This window comes from Lithobates pipiens, unplaced genomic scaffold (assembly GCF_037356315.1).
Source record: "Lithobates pipiens isolate NorthernLeopardFrog02 unplaced genomic scaffold, aLitPip1_a1.2 Scaffold_16, whole genome shotgun sequence".
In the NCBI taxonomy this organism is placed as follows: Eukaryota; Metazoa; Chordata; class Amphibia; order Anura; family Ranidae; genus Lithobates; species Lithobates pipiens.
The window spans coordinates 528,572,178-528,589,246 of NW_027507748.1; the positions used below are offsets into that span (position 1 = coordinate 528,572,178).

Below are 17,069 nucleotides of genomic sequence, written 5' to 3' on the forward strand. Positions count from 1 at the left end.
TGTGTGAGCAATATATCATTTAGTGACAACTTTGTGTAAAAAAAAAAAAAAATTATTTTTTGTCATTATTCAATCGCTTGAGGCAAAAAAATAAAATATTCAATGGGCTCAAGATGCCACTTATCAATTTCCTTAGGGTGTCTACTTCCCAAAATGGGGTCATTTGGGGGGGGTTTTGTACTGCCCTGCCATTTTAGCACCTCAAGAAATGAGATAGGCAGTCGTAAACTAAAAGCTGCGTAAATTCCAGAAAACGTACCTTAGTTTGTAGATGTGACAACTTTTGTGCAAACCAATAAATATACAATTATTGACTTTTTTTTTTACCAAAGACATGTGGCTGAATACATTTTGGCCTAAATGTATGACTAAAATTGAGTTTATTGGATTTTTCTAATAACAAAAAGTAGAAAATATAATTTTTTTTCAAAATTTGCGGTCTTTTTACGTTTATATCGCAAAAAATAAAAATCGCAGAGGCAATCAAATACCATCAAAAGAAAGCTCTATTTGTGGGAAGAAAAGGACGCAAATTTTGTTTGGGTACAACTTTGCATGACCACGCAATTACCAGTTAAAGCAGCGCAGTGCCAAATTGTAAAAAGACCTCTGGTCATTTACCAGCAAAATGGTCCGGTCTGAAGGTGGTTAAAATGACTTTAACATGCACATTACTAGTTACAAAGGAACACTGGGAATGCTTAAGTGTGTGTAAATTTGATGACATTTGAGACATGAAGGTATTGGGGGTTGATTTACTAAAGGCAAATAGGCTGTTTACATTGCAAAATAATTTTCCTTTAGCTTAGTAAATGTGGTGAACAATAACATTCATTTGATACTCTACAGAGATTGAAGTTTGATCTGCAGTATAGACCTGTGCTTGAGAACACATTTTAGGTGTTCTCACTGCCTGTGCTGACAATACAACCCTTAGTTGGTGTATGGTAGTTCCTACAATTCACCATTATAGGGTATATGTAAGAATGACATTATGGGCAAGATTTAATAAAACTGGTGCACACAGAATCTGGCACAAGTGTGCCTAGTAACTATGTTATTTTCAAAGTTTCATTGAACAAGCTGAATTTAGAAGCCGACTGGTTACTAGGCACAGCTGCACCAGTTTCAGTTTTAGTATATCTCCTCCCCCTCGTGTGCCTGTACTCCTAATATAGTAGTGTACATAATTTTAAACAGGCAAAATTTGTTTAAATGATGAGAAATTTGAAATAAACCCATTTATATAGCACAATCCTGGTGTAGTCTACTACTACTACATCTTTTGATAATTAAAATTTCACTGTCACAATGCTTGGAAGGCCAGAGCACCTACCTTGAAAGGCAGGCCTTGTTAACAGCATGATAAAGACTTTCATCTGGGTACTGAGATAACCGTCTGCATATGCGAAGTAACTGTCTTGTAGATAAAGATGACGCTAAAGATGCAGTCTGTCAATGAGGAAGAATATTTACAAATGTTTTATTGTGATCGCCATAACATTGGCAAACATAGGACATAAAAGTGGTCTTCGCCTGCCAAATAGAGTGTAATATAGCACTCACAAGCAGAATTTCATTATAAAGGCTTGACTCTACAAACAGTCACCATCTGTAATATCATATTTAAAAGACATTGATTACAGTGGGGCAAAAAAAGTATTTAGTCAGCCACCAATTGTGCAAAAGTTCTCCCACTTAAAAAGATGAGAGAGGCCTGTAATTGTCATCATAGGTATACCTCAACTATGAGAGACAAAATGTGGAAACAAATCCAGACAGACAATCACAATGTCCGATTTGGAAAGAATTTATTTGCAAATTATGTTGAAAAATAAGTATTTTGTCAATATCAAAAGTTCATCTCCATACATTGTTATATATCCTTTGTTGGCAATGAAAGAGGTCAAACATTTTCTCTAAGTCTTCACAAGGTTGTCACACACTGTTGCTGGTATGTTGGCCCATTCCTCCATGCAGATCTCCTCTAGAGCAGTGATGTTTTAGGGCTGGCGCTGGGCAACACAAACTTTCAACTCCCTCCAAAGGTTTTCTATGGGGTTGAGACCTAGAGACTGGCTAGGCCACTCCAGGACCTTGAAATGCTTCTTACGAAGCCATTCCTTTGTTGCCCGGGCGGTGTGTTTGGAATCATTGTCATGCTGAAAGACCTAGCCACACTTCATCTTCAATGCCCTTGCTGATGGGAGGAGGTTTGCACTCAAAATCTCATGATGCATGGCCCCATTCATTCTTTCATGTACACAGATCAGTCGTCCTGATCCCTTTGCAGAGAAACCGCTCCAAAGCATGATGTTGCCACCCCCATACTTCACAGTAGGTATGGTGTTCTTTGGTTGCAACTCAGCATTCTCTCTCCTCCAAACATGACAAGTTGTGTCTCTACTAAACAGTTCTACTTTGGTTTCATCTGACCATATGACATTCTCCCTATCCTCTTCTGGATCATCCATATGCTCTATAGCAAACCTCAGACGGGCCTGAACATGTACTGGCTTAAGCAAGGGGACACGTCTGGCACTGCAGGATGTGAGTCCCTGGCGGCGTAGTGTGTTACTAATGGTAGCCTTTGTTATGTTGGTCCCAGCTCTCTGCAGGTCATTCACTAGGTCTCACCGTGTGGTTCTGGGAATTTTTCTCACCGTTCTTATGATCATTTTGACCCCACGAGGTGAGATCTTGCGAGGAGCCCCAGATTGAGGGAGATTATCAGTGGTCTTGCATGTCTTCCATTTTCTAATTATTACTCTCACAGTTGATTTCTTCACACCAAGCTGCTTGCCTATTGCAGATTCAGTCTTCCCAGCCTGGTACAGGTCTACAATTTTGTTTCTGGTGTCCTTCGACAGCTCTTTGGTCTTCAACATAGTGGAGTTTGGAGTGTGACTGTTTGAGGTTGTGGACAGGTGTCTTTTATACCGATAACAAGTTAAAACAGGTGCCATTAATACAGATAATGAGTAGAGGACAGAGGAGCCTCTTAAAGAAGAAGATACAGGTATGTGAGAGGCAGAAATCTTGCTTGTTTGTAGGTGACCAGATACTTATTTTCCACCATAATTTGGAAATAAATTATTTAAAAAAAAAATCAGACAATGTGATTGTCTGGATTTGATTTCACATTTTGTCTCTTATAGTTGAGGTATACCTATGATGACAATTACAGGCCTCTCTCATCTTTTTAAGTGGGAGAACTTGCACAATTGGTGGCTGACTAAATACTTTTTGTGCCCCACTGTAAGTGCTTTACATCATTATAATTTTGAGTGTCATCATCAGTTTTGTTAAAGACTAAAAAAGAAATGGGGCCTCTAATGAGCATACATGGACCTTGCCAAATAATTGGGTCCTTAGTTTTTTAGTTTTCTTTTAAGAAAATATAATTATTGTGACATAGGCCCACTGAACAGGGTGAAGAAGCAAACCTGCAAGAGACAGAATTTCTATATCTAAACTATACGTTTGTGATGAAAATGTTGTCTTCACTCTGAAATGTAAACCAATAACAGGATACAACAATATAGGTAAAGATCAATGACAAAAAAAAATTCAAACTGCAGTTGTCAAAGATGACTAGACACAAAGTAGTGCACAAGGAAGAGTCAAAAGGAGAAAGATTGGACACCTAAAAAGTAAATCTCTTGTACAACATCCAATGAGGTTCTCCTAAAAAAGAGACTGATTGATGATGATAGTTGTGAAGAGATATGGGGAAATAAAAAGTTTCTATTTTGGTCTTACATAATTGTTTTACCTTTACTTTTACAATATAACCTTATTATATGTCGGGTGACATTGGCTGGTCCACTAAAATTCATCTGACATTCAGCCCGGATGTTTGGCAGCTAGCTAGAGCACTGACCAGAGTGTTTCGGGGGGGGTCCCCCATCAGCAGGGGAGATTGCAGTACCAACGTCAGATTGTTAGTACAGCGGCTCCGACTAGAGCTGTACAGTGGTGTGTACTAGGTCCAGTGTGCCAAACTATGTAGAAAATCTACTGTGGAAACCGAATGTCAAAATCACACTATCATAAACAATGATCCATAATTATACATGCTCACCATCAAAACAGGCAAATATAAAACCTACCTTTCTGCTGCCAGTCTAGTCAGGAGAATTCAAGGGACACAGATGTGTCATTAGTTTAGTTCCTAGTAAATGTGATACTTTTTGTAGGAACATTTCATTCATTTGCCACTAAATTACACTAGAAACAGGTGTTAGGCTAAAAATAAAATAAATAGACGTCAACAATGGAAAGACCTGGGAGAACATGACTGGAAATGTGGGACAACATATTCAGCACAAGTCATTTTTTAGTGTTCTACTTTGAAAAATCTAAAAATAAGCACAGACAGACAGCACTTTATATAGATAGGCGAGATCCAAAACCCTTTTTCTACACTTGGCATTCTGTGTTCCTAATGAATAACATGTGCCTGTGTACTTAATTTTCCATTATACTCACTTCTAGGTTCTTATATTAGAGCATTCCAAATAACCAAGGTAAATGTGTCAGTGAGAAAAAGAACTTGGTTGGTTCATCAAATTCAATATAATTGTCATGATAAATGCAACAGAAAAATAAAATAATGATTGCCTCAGAACCTTCATTAATGTTTACATAATACAAGAACATTGTGAATAAGGCCCCTTTCACACTTCTACGACCTGAATGTCATGCAACTTTTACACTACTTGAAGCAATGTCTGTGTAATCTTGAGATCTATGGACCTCAAGTTGCATCAAAGTTTAAGAAAAAAAAAATGAACTGTACTCTTTGTAAATCATGGGGTAGGACTTGTCATGGGACTTTGCAGTCCCAAGTCGCAGGAGAAGTTACACAATAATAAAAGGTCATAAACAGTAACTCACATTGGGGTCCTTTGTGTCAAGTAGCTTGTGTGTCAATGTCAGCAGTTGCTCCACTGCCTCTTTTGGGACATTTGGCACCTGAGAAACAAATTATATGGAATGTTGAGCTGTTAAAATCAAAAATTAAAAAAAGATCTTGGATTCTAGAGGCATTGGAGTATGGTTTTGTTTAATGTCCCAGCATATTTTCCAACTATTTCATTATATTGTATCAACAGTGTTTTCATAAAGGAAACAATAGAGCCAAAATTGCTCCATATTGCTCCCAACAGCATTTTTTAGTGTGCCGCAAATAAATAAAAAAATGAAACCTTATCAATAGCAAAGTAAAAGTGTCAAACAACTTTACAACTACCTTAAATTGTTGCTTATCTACTTTCATATATCATAATATGGCATATTATGATTTATGAGTGCTCTGGGCAGATGACGTTTGCTGTATTGGAGAAACATTTGCTCGAGGCATCTGATTAGAAGTGGATTGGAGTGCAATTCATTGTATGATATGGTGTCAGAGTCAAATAAGAATAACTCAAAGGTTAGGGACAGGCCATTGGCTTTGGTTCGGAATGGTTCTCAATAGTTGAAGAAAAGATAAACTCATGCTCTGTGATTTATGGAGCGCTTGCCAGAAAGGAATTGGATTTTGAATGTACGTTTAGTTTAAAAAGCTGGTCTGGCAATTGTTTCATCATTCGTAAGGAAACTAAAATGCTCCAGTCTAGGGTTTTTATGTCTTCTAATATAGATCCACCATTTAAGGCCAGTAACTGAATTTTCATTCAGTCACTGGCCTTGCAACACAAACGTTAGATTGATGATAGGTTGGGTTGATTTACCCTATTTGTTAGATCAATTGTAGTAGGTTTCATTTCTGAATACAGTATACAGGGAATTATTTGAGTGAGTTTAAAATCCTTAAAAGGAATCTATCATTTTTTTAAAGCTTTCAAGATGTGCGTGAAAATGCGATCATCTTTATGTAAACGATCTTATGTAGTCATGTTTCAAAACCTTGCTTCTGTATACAGTTCAGGGGAAGTTAGGGATATTAAATTCATAAATGACAAATTGGGATGAATGGGAGCACAGAAAGGGTTAAGGAGAGTGAACCAAGGGTGGATGATTTCAAACTTCTGGTGTCAATGATAATCCCATGTGAAGAGTAACCCCTACTCAGCCCCAGTGCTGCACCAAGCAAAGAAAGCTGCTACAAATGACAGCCTTTCCTCCTATAAAGTTTTCTTAATATCAATGCCAGTCAATGCAATGTAGCAGCCCCCACAGTAATCCTCTGTAGATCCCACATGATGTGTAAACCACCCACAGTTTGCTCAGCCTTTGACTCAGAAAAGATCCCTACTCAGCTCCCTCAAAGTGAAATCCCTCCACCCAGCATCCTTTTACTGCTAAGACCAATTATCCTACTCCAACACTATACCCTACAATATTGCCTCACCTCTTCCATGCAACCCCATTTCTCCACCTAACAAAATACGATGAAACACATTATTTGGCCATAGATCAGTACTTAGCTTAGCTTACTATATAGTTAAATCTATAGTAATAGTTACTAGTCTGATATAAGTAAATAAAAAAAAACTGTAAATAATCATTACAGCAATAAAAAGGAACACACAGTTTGTATTTACAATAAAAAAAATAAACACCTTATAAAAACTGAGTTAATTTATGAAGGACATAGAGAATCCAGAAACACATATAGATATATGATTTCAAAAAGTAGTCTAAGTAAACAAAAGTATATGAGAGGTGTGAAAAAAGGTTTTAAAAATCTTTAACTACTCTGAACATTAATACCTACCAAGTACTATGCTTGCATTTTCAATAAAAGATAACAAATAAAACATAATTAAGCCACACAAATCTTATTTTGACATATTTTTTGAGACTAACATAAATTATGGTAGAAAGCTTGTTACAGAGAGGCTCTGTGAGCTCTGAATCAATTAAAAATGACAAATTTATTGTTTTACAGTGCAATTAGTACATGCAATATTGAGAAAGATCACAGAGTTCTTACCATTCCCTTCATTATTTGAATCTCCTCTTTTCTGGTGGATGGTTTTACCATATGATACAGAAACATAGTGAGAAGCTCGGGACCCAGCCACTGCTGAGTAGTGCTGCCAATCACTGGTGGCTCTGCCAAAGCAATGATTCTAAAAGAAGGGTGAATGGGAAAGATTGACCTGTAAAAAAAAAAAAAAGAAATGGTTACAACAAATGTAGTGGTTATGTATCAAGCATACTTGACATTTAAAAATAAATACTATAACAGTATTACCAACAGAGATAGTAGACGTACATCCAGTAGTATAAAACCCACTTAAATGTCAAAATTATTTTACATTTTTTTAAATGAAAAACAGTCTTGACACATACTATTATAAAATGGTCCTGGGAAACCTCCCTGTTATTGTATCCACATTTCGAGATATTAAACAAAAAACTATAAACCTCTAGTTTTCTAACACTCTTGGCAATTTCTATCTTTTTTTTCTTTCACTTGGAAATAGGCCAGCTCCATCATTTTTAAAGGAGGAAATCAGGTGAAGGAACTTACTTCAAAAGAGGCATACATGCTCACCCCTCCTCTCTGCTGCCCATTCACAGAAGCCTTTGTATTTTGTGAATGAGTTCACATCATACTAAGGCTTCTGTGAATGGGCAGAACAAGGAGAGGGCTAAGCATAACAGTTCTAGCGACTCCGCTCTTAAAGAACTAAGATTAGCGTGAGCAGCGTTGGAGCTACAGTAGTTTTCTTCCTGGTGCGCAATAAACCTGTCAGCTGTAAATAATAGATAAGTCTATGAGACCGCAGACACCTTGTTGGACTTAACTCATGGTATATATGCAGTTTTTACAAAGTAGTTGAATTCCTGGAGTTCAGCTTTAACCTAATTACATCTATTTCTCTTGATTCTATCATCCATTGTTATTTATTCACAATTTATTACAATGATAAAATAGAAGAGGTCATTTGGGAGAAAATGGTACCATTTATTTTACCAATCACAGAGACAATGAACTAAAGAGTCACAATTTCTCCTCTTTTCTTTCTGAAATTTCAATTGTTAAGGAATTTACTTAGTAGCTTGTATTTTACATCAGTACCGATCTACCTGTATTCTGCTGTAAAATAGCTAACAGAGCAGAGTTCATCTATACAATACATGATATAGCATACTGTTAACTACAGATAGCAAACAAGACCAGGTTCCAGGCATGGTTCTGTTCACCCTTTGGGATGGGCTTTGAGATATACTGTATTTGATCAACATTACTTACTACTACTACTACATCATATACACAATTCACTTAAACAAAATAAAATAAATAAAAATAAAAGTTGCAATTAGGAAAACAGCTGTAGCTTTGATCTTTCAGGATGTAAAAACTCTCTATTCTTCATTGAGTGTGCGAATTGTTCTAATCCTAGAAAATTAGATGTTTAAAATGACATCTTGTGATTTAGTAAAAAGAACATATGGGTACCCACCAGTTTCTAGATGGAACACACACACACACACACACACACACGTAAGGATGGCAACATGGGACATGTATTAATGTTTTGTGTTTTGGACATAACATGTCTGACATCATAAATGATTACTGATAAGCGTAATTCTCATAAATATTGAAACAGACCACAAATCGCTCCAGATATTTTCGGTTCAGTTCCCTCCAGTGAAATTGTCTGCATAGAGTTTTCATGTTCTCCAGCTATAGTATTTGTATAGATTTTGTTCTCAGGTTTTCTAGTTTTTAACCAAACAATCCTGGTAGTAAACCAACATCCACCCAATTAGCCCTGTATTGTTAAGCGTGTTTGTGTGACTTTGGTAAAGCCACTACTCCAGAAGCTCATTATTAAGCTCATCATTGCATGATTAGCTCATTGTTTTTTTTTATGCTGTAGAATGTCAGATCCATATAAATTACTAAAAAAAAAAAAAATATATGTATGCCTTAATTGGCAAGTGCAATACTATAGTTCATAAGAAGCTAACATCCATGCTTTTTTTTTTTTTTTTTTAAGGATGGTAAAATAAACTATGTTGCTATAGTTACCATTTTCAGTACAAGAGATGAAACGAGAAGGATATAGGGAATACATGAAGCTTGATATTAATGCAGTCCTTTGCCAAGTTCAAAAGGAAACGTTTTCCTATTTTTTTTAGAAAATAAAATGTTTCCATGAAGTCAGGCTCAGACTGCCTAGTAAAGATGAATTTCAAAGGAAGCATTACCCAAAGTTTATTTCAAAATGTAGGGCGTAACACAACAACTAGGCAGCTTGCACTGCATTTCTTGAATATACAATTCCTATTAGCACAGTAGATTGATGGATGATACATTGGAAAAAGAAAAGATAAAATAAAAAAATATTAACACCACAAAAAAATATATAATTGAAATAAAAAAATAATTGAAATACAATAATATCCTCCAATAGTCTTGGTCATCTCACACAATGTTTTGTGCTCAACTGGCACATCAATATAAAACTTGAAGGACCACAAATTTAATATATTGAAGATTAGAAGCGTTTTCTGTGGTGGCTTCATTTGTTTTTTTCTTTTTTTTCCAATATACTTTTGTACTTTTGCTTTATTTTCACCTAGCACATGGGTATATAGATTGAAATCTAATGTTGCAACAGGTGTAAATGACTTAATTTTGCCTATTGCTTGCGATCCCCCGCCCCCCCCCCCCCCCCCATCTTTAAATATTTAGATTGGAATATTTTTATTTATGTATTTTTTTATGTGATTTTGTTCCTTTGATGAGGTATATATTTTTTGATAAGTCTATTTTTTTTAAAAACATACTTTTTTGATTTACTAGATGCTATTTTCAGTTTAAATGCTTTGATGGTGATACCTTTCTATCTATAATTTTCAGTGTGGTATTACTCCCAATCTTTTCCTTGACCCAGACACCTTTTAGCCCTTGTACACACGGTCGGAGATTCCGTCGGAATCTTTCCTATCGGACCGTTTTGTCGGATATTCCGACTGTGTGTGGTCTGCATTGGACTGTTTCCGTCAGAATATCCGACGGACCAACTTTTCCAACTTGCCGGTAAAATTTTCCGACAAAATGCTCCGATCGGACATACTCTGATCATGTGTAGCCTACTCCGACGGACAAAGTGCCACACATGCTCAGATCAAATTTCTAGACCAAAGCTATTGGCTACTAGCCTGAACGTAGTCCCGTCGTAACGAAATAACGTCATCACATTATGTACAATCGGATTTTCCGACAACTTGGTCCGACCGTGTGTATGCAACATCACTTCCAGACCTGTTCCGGAATTAATCCGTCTGAATAACTCCGACGGATTTGGTTGTCGGAATCTCCGACCGTGTGTACAAGGGCTTAGGGGGACAGGTTGGTGACATTTTTTCAACATGGTATCACTTCTGGTTTTTGCTCATAACATAGATGTCTTTAACGACATGATTCAATTTACTGTACAACTTCACTTCCAGCCTGGATTTCTTTCCGGAACCAGTGGCAGAATTTGGTTCATATACCTGTATTTTCTAGGCGAAGATAACTTTTTACTGCACTGCTCTTGATAAAGTCACCTGTGTGGTGATGAAATGTGTTGCATTCCATGCAATGTTCATACTAGCCACATATGGGTTTTTTTTTCATTGTTATCGATCTGTTTATTTGCTTTTTTTTATTATAAGTTTTATCTCCCATACATACAAAATGGATTTTCTAAGTTAAGTTTCAAGTTACACTTTTTTTTTAATTTAAGTTCTTTTTATTTATTTTCCTTCATACAAAAAAAAGTAAAAGTTTCATAATACAAGAACAGATTATATACAAAACAGTAACAAGAATTTTTCTTTTGTTGGGTAACTTCAACATTTTCTGTTTTCATTTAACCAGCATTTTATTACTCCCTCCTCCCCTCCCCCCCCAACCCGTCCTCCCCCCCCCCAGCACCCCCCCCCCTCCAGGTTGAACACAAGCTTCCAATTTTACCCTCCGTAGTTTTTAAGTTACCCTATTCTTCATCCATTTTTTTTATTGATCAGGTGGGTACCCTATTTCATTCAACCAGGGCCTCCATATTTTCTCAAACCCTCTAAAGTTTCCCCTGCGTATGTATACAGTCTTCTCCTTCCAAATTAAATCATTAATGACTTGGGTCCATTCACTCAAAAGTGACGCTCTCTCGGACTGCCATTTCTGCGCGATCAATTTCCGCGCTTGAAATAAACACTGTATAACTGCCAGCGTAGTATTTTTTTGTTCTCCCGTTATTTTCCTATATCCTAATATACAGGTTTTAGGGTCTAGGTCCAGCTTAGTCCCAAAGGTTTTATTTATAATTTCTACTATTCCTTCCCAATATCGAAACAGCTTTGGGCACCTCCACATCATATGCATAAGATAGCCATATCCACGGCATCTAGGGCAGTCGGCGTCCGACCTCCTTCCAAATAGTAGCAGCCTCTTGGGAGTGAAATAGGCCCTATATATCAACATTAAATGTGACACTTTCTGTGACGGGGAGACCGATACCCATGGTCCCAGTTCCAGTATTCTCTTCCACTGTTCCTCTGTGATTTCACCTATGTCCTCCTCCCACTTCTTCTTTTGCTTAACTAAGCCCGATTCTATTTCAGGAGTCTTGCATAATAATTCATAAAGGGCGGATATAGCTCCCCGGGGTTTATCTATTTTAATTATCTCCTGGGGTAGGGATATCTTGTCCCATTCAGGTATCTGTGGGCCAAACTGCGCTGTCAGGGCGTGCCGGAGCTGCAAATATCGGTAAAATGTCTTTTGCGGTACATCAAATTCCCTTTTTAAGTCCATAAATGTTTTCAGAATTCTGCCATCATAAATTTGACTTAACCTAGTTATACCCTTCTTCTCCCAGGTGCTAATTTTCCCAATTGACAGTACTTCTTGCAGATTCATATTATCCCACAGTGGGGTGTATTCTGACCATCCTTTACATCCCAGCAGCTTTTTTACCGTTCTCCATACTTTGCTTACCATGTTTGTTATGGGGTCCTTACGGTGAAAAGAACTTGCCTCTAGTACCTCCACCACGGTTTTATGTGGGGCTCCTATCAGCATTACTCTGCCATTTGGGTTAACCTCCCCCTCCTGATCACAACCCACCAGGTGTTGCAGCTGAGCTGCTAGATAATAATTCCTGGGGCTGGGCACCGCTAATCCCCCCCTGTCCGTTGACTGCTGTAATGCCTGGACTCGAATTCTCGCCTGTCCCCCCCTTCCAGATTAACTTCCGAAAGAGGGTCTCAAATTTTTTAAACCACTTTTTCCCTATCCACACTTGACTTATTGTGGACTACATCTCAAAGGCAATTTACTTGGATAACTTCTGTATATCTGCTCCATTTGGATTCGGTAAGTAGAGGGCAAGCACACAATCTTTCACGAACATTTCGATGATATACAAGCCTACACATTGATGTCTTGACCAATTATCAACAGGAAAAACACAAGACGTATCTGCAAGATATATACATTATATTCTGTATATATATTTATGCACATAGTAGCATATTGTGAAGTTTCTACGCCTAAAGATAGATTGTTTGCTCATATACTGACCCAGTGGACGCTCAATTGGTAATAAGGTAATGCCTATACATGACAGCTCTATGGATGCAATTTACATTTTCTGAACATATGGTTATAATTTACTACCTGTGTTTGTGGAAATTCCGCTCATCTGATCCCTCCCTCCCTCCGGTGCCACAATCTGCACCTTTCAGGGGGGAGGGGGGTGCAGTTACCTGGATAATCCAGGTATCTGCACCCACTTCCGGGACAGACCGCCGCAGATGCCCCCCGCTGTGTTCTGGGAAACACACAGTTCCAAGCGGGGACCAGCAGAGACGTGCAGCACGACTCGCGCATGCGCAGTAGGGAACCGGGCAGTGAAGCCGCAACGCTTCACTTCCCGATTCCCTGACAGAGGATGGCGGCAGGGGGCAGCAGAGAGACACGCGATCGCTCGTCATCTGCCGCCGACATCACTGGACCCAGGGACAGGTAAGTGTCAATTTATTAAAAGTCAGCAGCTGCAATATTTGTAGCTTCTGCCTTTTAATATTTTTTTTAAGGTGCAGAACCGCTTTAACTTCATTGCAGGGCACTACTGAATACAATATATGTGAACTTTTTCGCTTTGATAGTTCCCCTTTTTTTTACGTTGCCTATATGGGTGTACGTGAGCTTGATTTTCAGTAAATCTACTTTGCCATTGAATACCCAAAGTCCATTGCCTACTGATCATTTCCTTACAGGTTTGGAAGGTTTTGTCTTTAATCCTAAATCCTCCAAGTGGAACATTTGGACATGTTTTGCCTCTTTGCAGTCAACTTAAATTAAGTATCTTTGGAAGTAGGTCTGCATTTCTAAAGATAACATTCTTTTTGATCACTAATAAATTTATTGGTCATGTTTATACTCAATTTGTGTCTGTTAGATAGTTTTGGATCTTGCCACACAGCACTAAACAGAGGCAATTGTACAGAACTCCGTTAACACCATATGGTTGACTTAAAAGGATAAGTTCCTTTTTCAAAAAAAGAATAAATGCACATTTTTTTGCAGGTAGAAAATGTGCATTTATTATTTCTTCTTGGATGAGTCTATAAAGCATTACACCAGAGATTAGCAGATCGCTGATACCATGCAGGTCCTCTGCAGAACTGTTAGTGCATCGGCTTGCTCATACCTCGTAAGAGGAAGCCAATACATTTTGACAGAAAGACTCAATGAACTACCACAGCGCTCACAGTGCCATGGTAGTTCATTGAAAACTACAAGCTGACAGCCGCAAAGTCTGCTGGACCTTGTCGTTTTCCATTTACAACACACTGTGAATGGGTGGTGCAGCCTCTTTCTTTTTTTAAATTGTGACAGACTAGCGGGGGAGGGGGTGGTGAGATCCCTGCTAGCTGTCAGATCGGGGTGCGGGGGACGGTCCGCTCATAACATATTACACTCTAAATATGGGTGTAACATGTTACGAAAGAGGAACTTATGCTGTAATAAAGGCAAATAGAATGCTCACATTGCAAGGACATTTTCTCCAGAGTTCAGTGTGTGAGATGAAGCTCTGCTCCCATCAGTCCCTTTCAGGTTGACAATGCTCTGCAGTGTTGCCAGCTGCTGATACAATGTGGTAGTATTTGGGGTTGATATTCTAATGTCAAATATCCTGCAGGGGAATTTTCCTCAGAGCATCAGAGCTTAGTGAATGTGGTGAAAATTCACTTTGCAAAGAACACTTAATCACATTCAGGGAATTTTTTTTTTAAATAAAGCCATTTACATTGCACATGACTGAGTATTCTTTGCAAAGTGAAATTTCACAACATCCACTACACTCTTAGGAACATTCCCTTGCAAACTGCAACTTTTCCTAGCAAAGTGAACAGCCCATTTGCCTTTAGAATATTATCCCCAAATAATTCCACATTTTGTCAACTGGCAACACTGCAAAGCATTGTCAACCTGAAAGGGAGTTTGGAATGTACCCATCAGGTGCTGGTAGGAGCCAGTACAGAGGTGGGTGGAGATATGGAGGTGCAGACATAAGAACAGGGTAGATGGGTGACTGTTCGGCAGGGTAGAGAGAAAAACATTAGGCCAGTCCTGAGCGGACACATGCCAATAAGTATGCTTGGTTGTGTGATGAAGGGGATATCAGTAAGGGAGTGGTCTTTACAAAGACAAAGAGGAGGATGGAGTATCCTAAAAAAATGATTTCAGGGCTTTAGGAGCTATATTAAAGAAACAGACAACCAAGGCAGCATTCTCAGAAATACTGCCTATACCTTAAGCCACACCAGAAAGGTAACAAGAGCTTAGGGAATTTAACAAGTGGCTAAGAAACTACTGGTGCAGGAAGGAGTTTTTGGGTTGCTGGAGAACTGGGCTGACTTTTTGGTCAGTTACAAGATTTATAACAGAGATTGACCTAAGTGGAGAGAGTACAGTTTTAGCAGGGGAGAAGATGGACAAAAAGTTAGAACCTTTAAACTTGGTGGTGGTGGGGGATCAAACAAAGATATTCCAGGGAGGTGAGTGAGGATTGTGTTGGCTAAATTTAAATCTCACTTAAATGATTAACGATACAAAAAATAAGTGATTAAACCTTTGTCTCTATCATAAAAAAAAAAAGGAATGATAACAGTGCGAAAAGAAACAATTACATTTATTTATACAGAAAATAAACTTTAGAATAATTAGAACTTATCATATATCTCAAGTTATGTTACAGGTACAGTGTTGCTTAGGCTGCAAAGATCATTTAGGTCATATGGTTACAATGGACATACACTATCAATATGGTTATCAATATTTCAAGACAAGTCCTAGGAAAGAACTAGGTTAGAGATACAAGTATACTTTACACGGACATCCTGTCGCCCCGATGGTTTGGAACTAAACAGGCCATCCGCTAGCTCTCCCCCTATTTTATATGCATTCTCCGCCAAGCAGAAGATGGAACACATTCAATGGCTCTGAGTTTGCATCAACTTCTGGCCAATTCTGAAGTCTAAATGCTCATTGGTTCTAGTTGGCTCACACTCTGATTGGCTAACTCTGAAGCTCACTGAAATGTCCATGCTTCAGGTCTAAACTTCCGGTGCCACTCAGTCTATGAGTTAATGAACCACCTCCTTTGAGCCCAAACAGTTCCGACATTAGCACGTTAATGACCCCTGGGGAAATGGAGCCTTCACATCTGCAAAGACGATTGGTAAAACAAAAGGGAATTCAGCTAACACCTGGGGGCATTCAATGGTTCCCACGAGATAGGAGACATTTGTATTTCTAAAAGGTAATTTATCATGATATTACAAATCATATATATATAGCTAGTAGTAGCTAGAGTGACCAAGGGGATGACAGAATAATATTGCTGCATCAAAACACACAAGTAGAAAGTAAATGCACTGGTACAAAGTTAAAAGGCATGTTAACAAATATTAGGCGATAAGTGAATAAAATTACAGAGCTGGAACTATTTGGAGCATCAGAAACATTATTTGACAGAACACATGACTGGCTTGCGACAGTCCTGGGCACTTTCTGTATTGAAGGGACAGGGTAGGTAGAATAGGTTGAGGGGTATGTATGTACATCAAGTGTAATTTGGTAGTGAATATGAGGGATGATATTGGTAACAGGCAGGGAGGAAGTGGATTCCTTGTGGCTGTAGCTTCAAGGGTAGACAGCAAACAGAAAAATAATAGTCCTATAGGCCTCCTTACTTGAAGGATGAAGAGGAGCTCCCGAACCCTCCCTTTTCCTGCCTCACTGTAGAACAAACAATACACTTTGGTTGCTGAATTTACACTGCTCTATGCACACTACAGGTCCCCTAGTCCAAAGTCCTGAGTCTATCTCGAGAGGGAGCAAGTAAACGTGGAACCCCTGGTACAATCAAATTATAGAATACCTTGAAATTAGTAGACTGTTTAGATAGATCCTTGTACTATATAGGTGTAGTACAAAAAGAATGCAACGTTAGTGGCAAGCTTTAACATTTCTGGTTTCTGTATGCAAATACCTTTCTTGTAGCTCTGCATCTGAAATTTCTAGTTCCTTCTTTAAAAACTGATATCTATCTCCTCGAAGTAGCCTGGTACCGTCGTACAGAGTGAGCTCCCTGTCATGAATTAGCCTGTAAAAACATTGGGAAAAATGTTACATAAAGCGGTTACAGATAATGGCCTCATTAACAAGGAGATGAAAACTCTCCAACTCTGATCATTTGCTTAACCGATTAAGGACCGCCTCCTGCACATATACGTTGGCAGAATGGCACGGCTGGGCACAATGACATACCTGTATGTGGCTCTTTAGTGACCAGCCGTGGATCGCGAGTGCACGCTCGCCACACGGTCCTGAGCTCCATGACCGTGGCTGCGGGACCCGCTGGTGTCCCGCGATCAGGTCACAGAGCTGAAGAACGAAGAGAGGTCTGTGTAAACAAACCTCTCCCCGTGCTTCCTACTGTGGCTGTCACCGATCGCCTGTTCCCTGTTGTAGGGAAAGACGATCAGTGACGTCACATGCCAGGCAATGCCCCTACAATAAAAAAAAACACATAGCTTCA

At 38.6% G+C, this 17,069-nt stretch overlaps 1 protein-coding gene across 3 annotated transcripts in view; it reads right to left on the reverse strand.

Moving 5' to 3' along the window:
* VWA8 (von Willebrand factor A domain containing 8) overlaps window positions 1–17,069 on the reverse strand; it is a 678,220-nt gene that overhangs the window by 425,579 nt on the left and 235,572 nt on the right. For all 3 annotated transcript variants that reach the window (XM_077483183.1, XM_077483182.1, XM_077483184.1), the window contains exons 15-18: window positions 16,521–16,634; window positions 6,944–7,112; window positions 4,900–4,977; window positions 1,337–1,452 (exon numbers count right to left, since the gene is read on the reverse strand). In XM_077483183.1, the coding sequence (XP_077339309.1) occupies window positions 1,337–1,452; window positions 4,900–4,977; window positions 6,944–7,112; window positions 16,521–16,634 (477 nt within the window). The remainder of the gene's footprint in view (window positions 1–1,336; window positions 1,453–4,899; window positions 4,978–6,943; window positions 7,113–16,520; window positions 16,635–17,069) is intronic.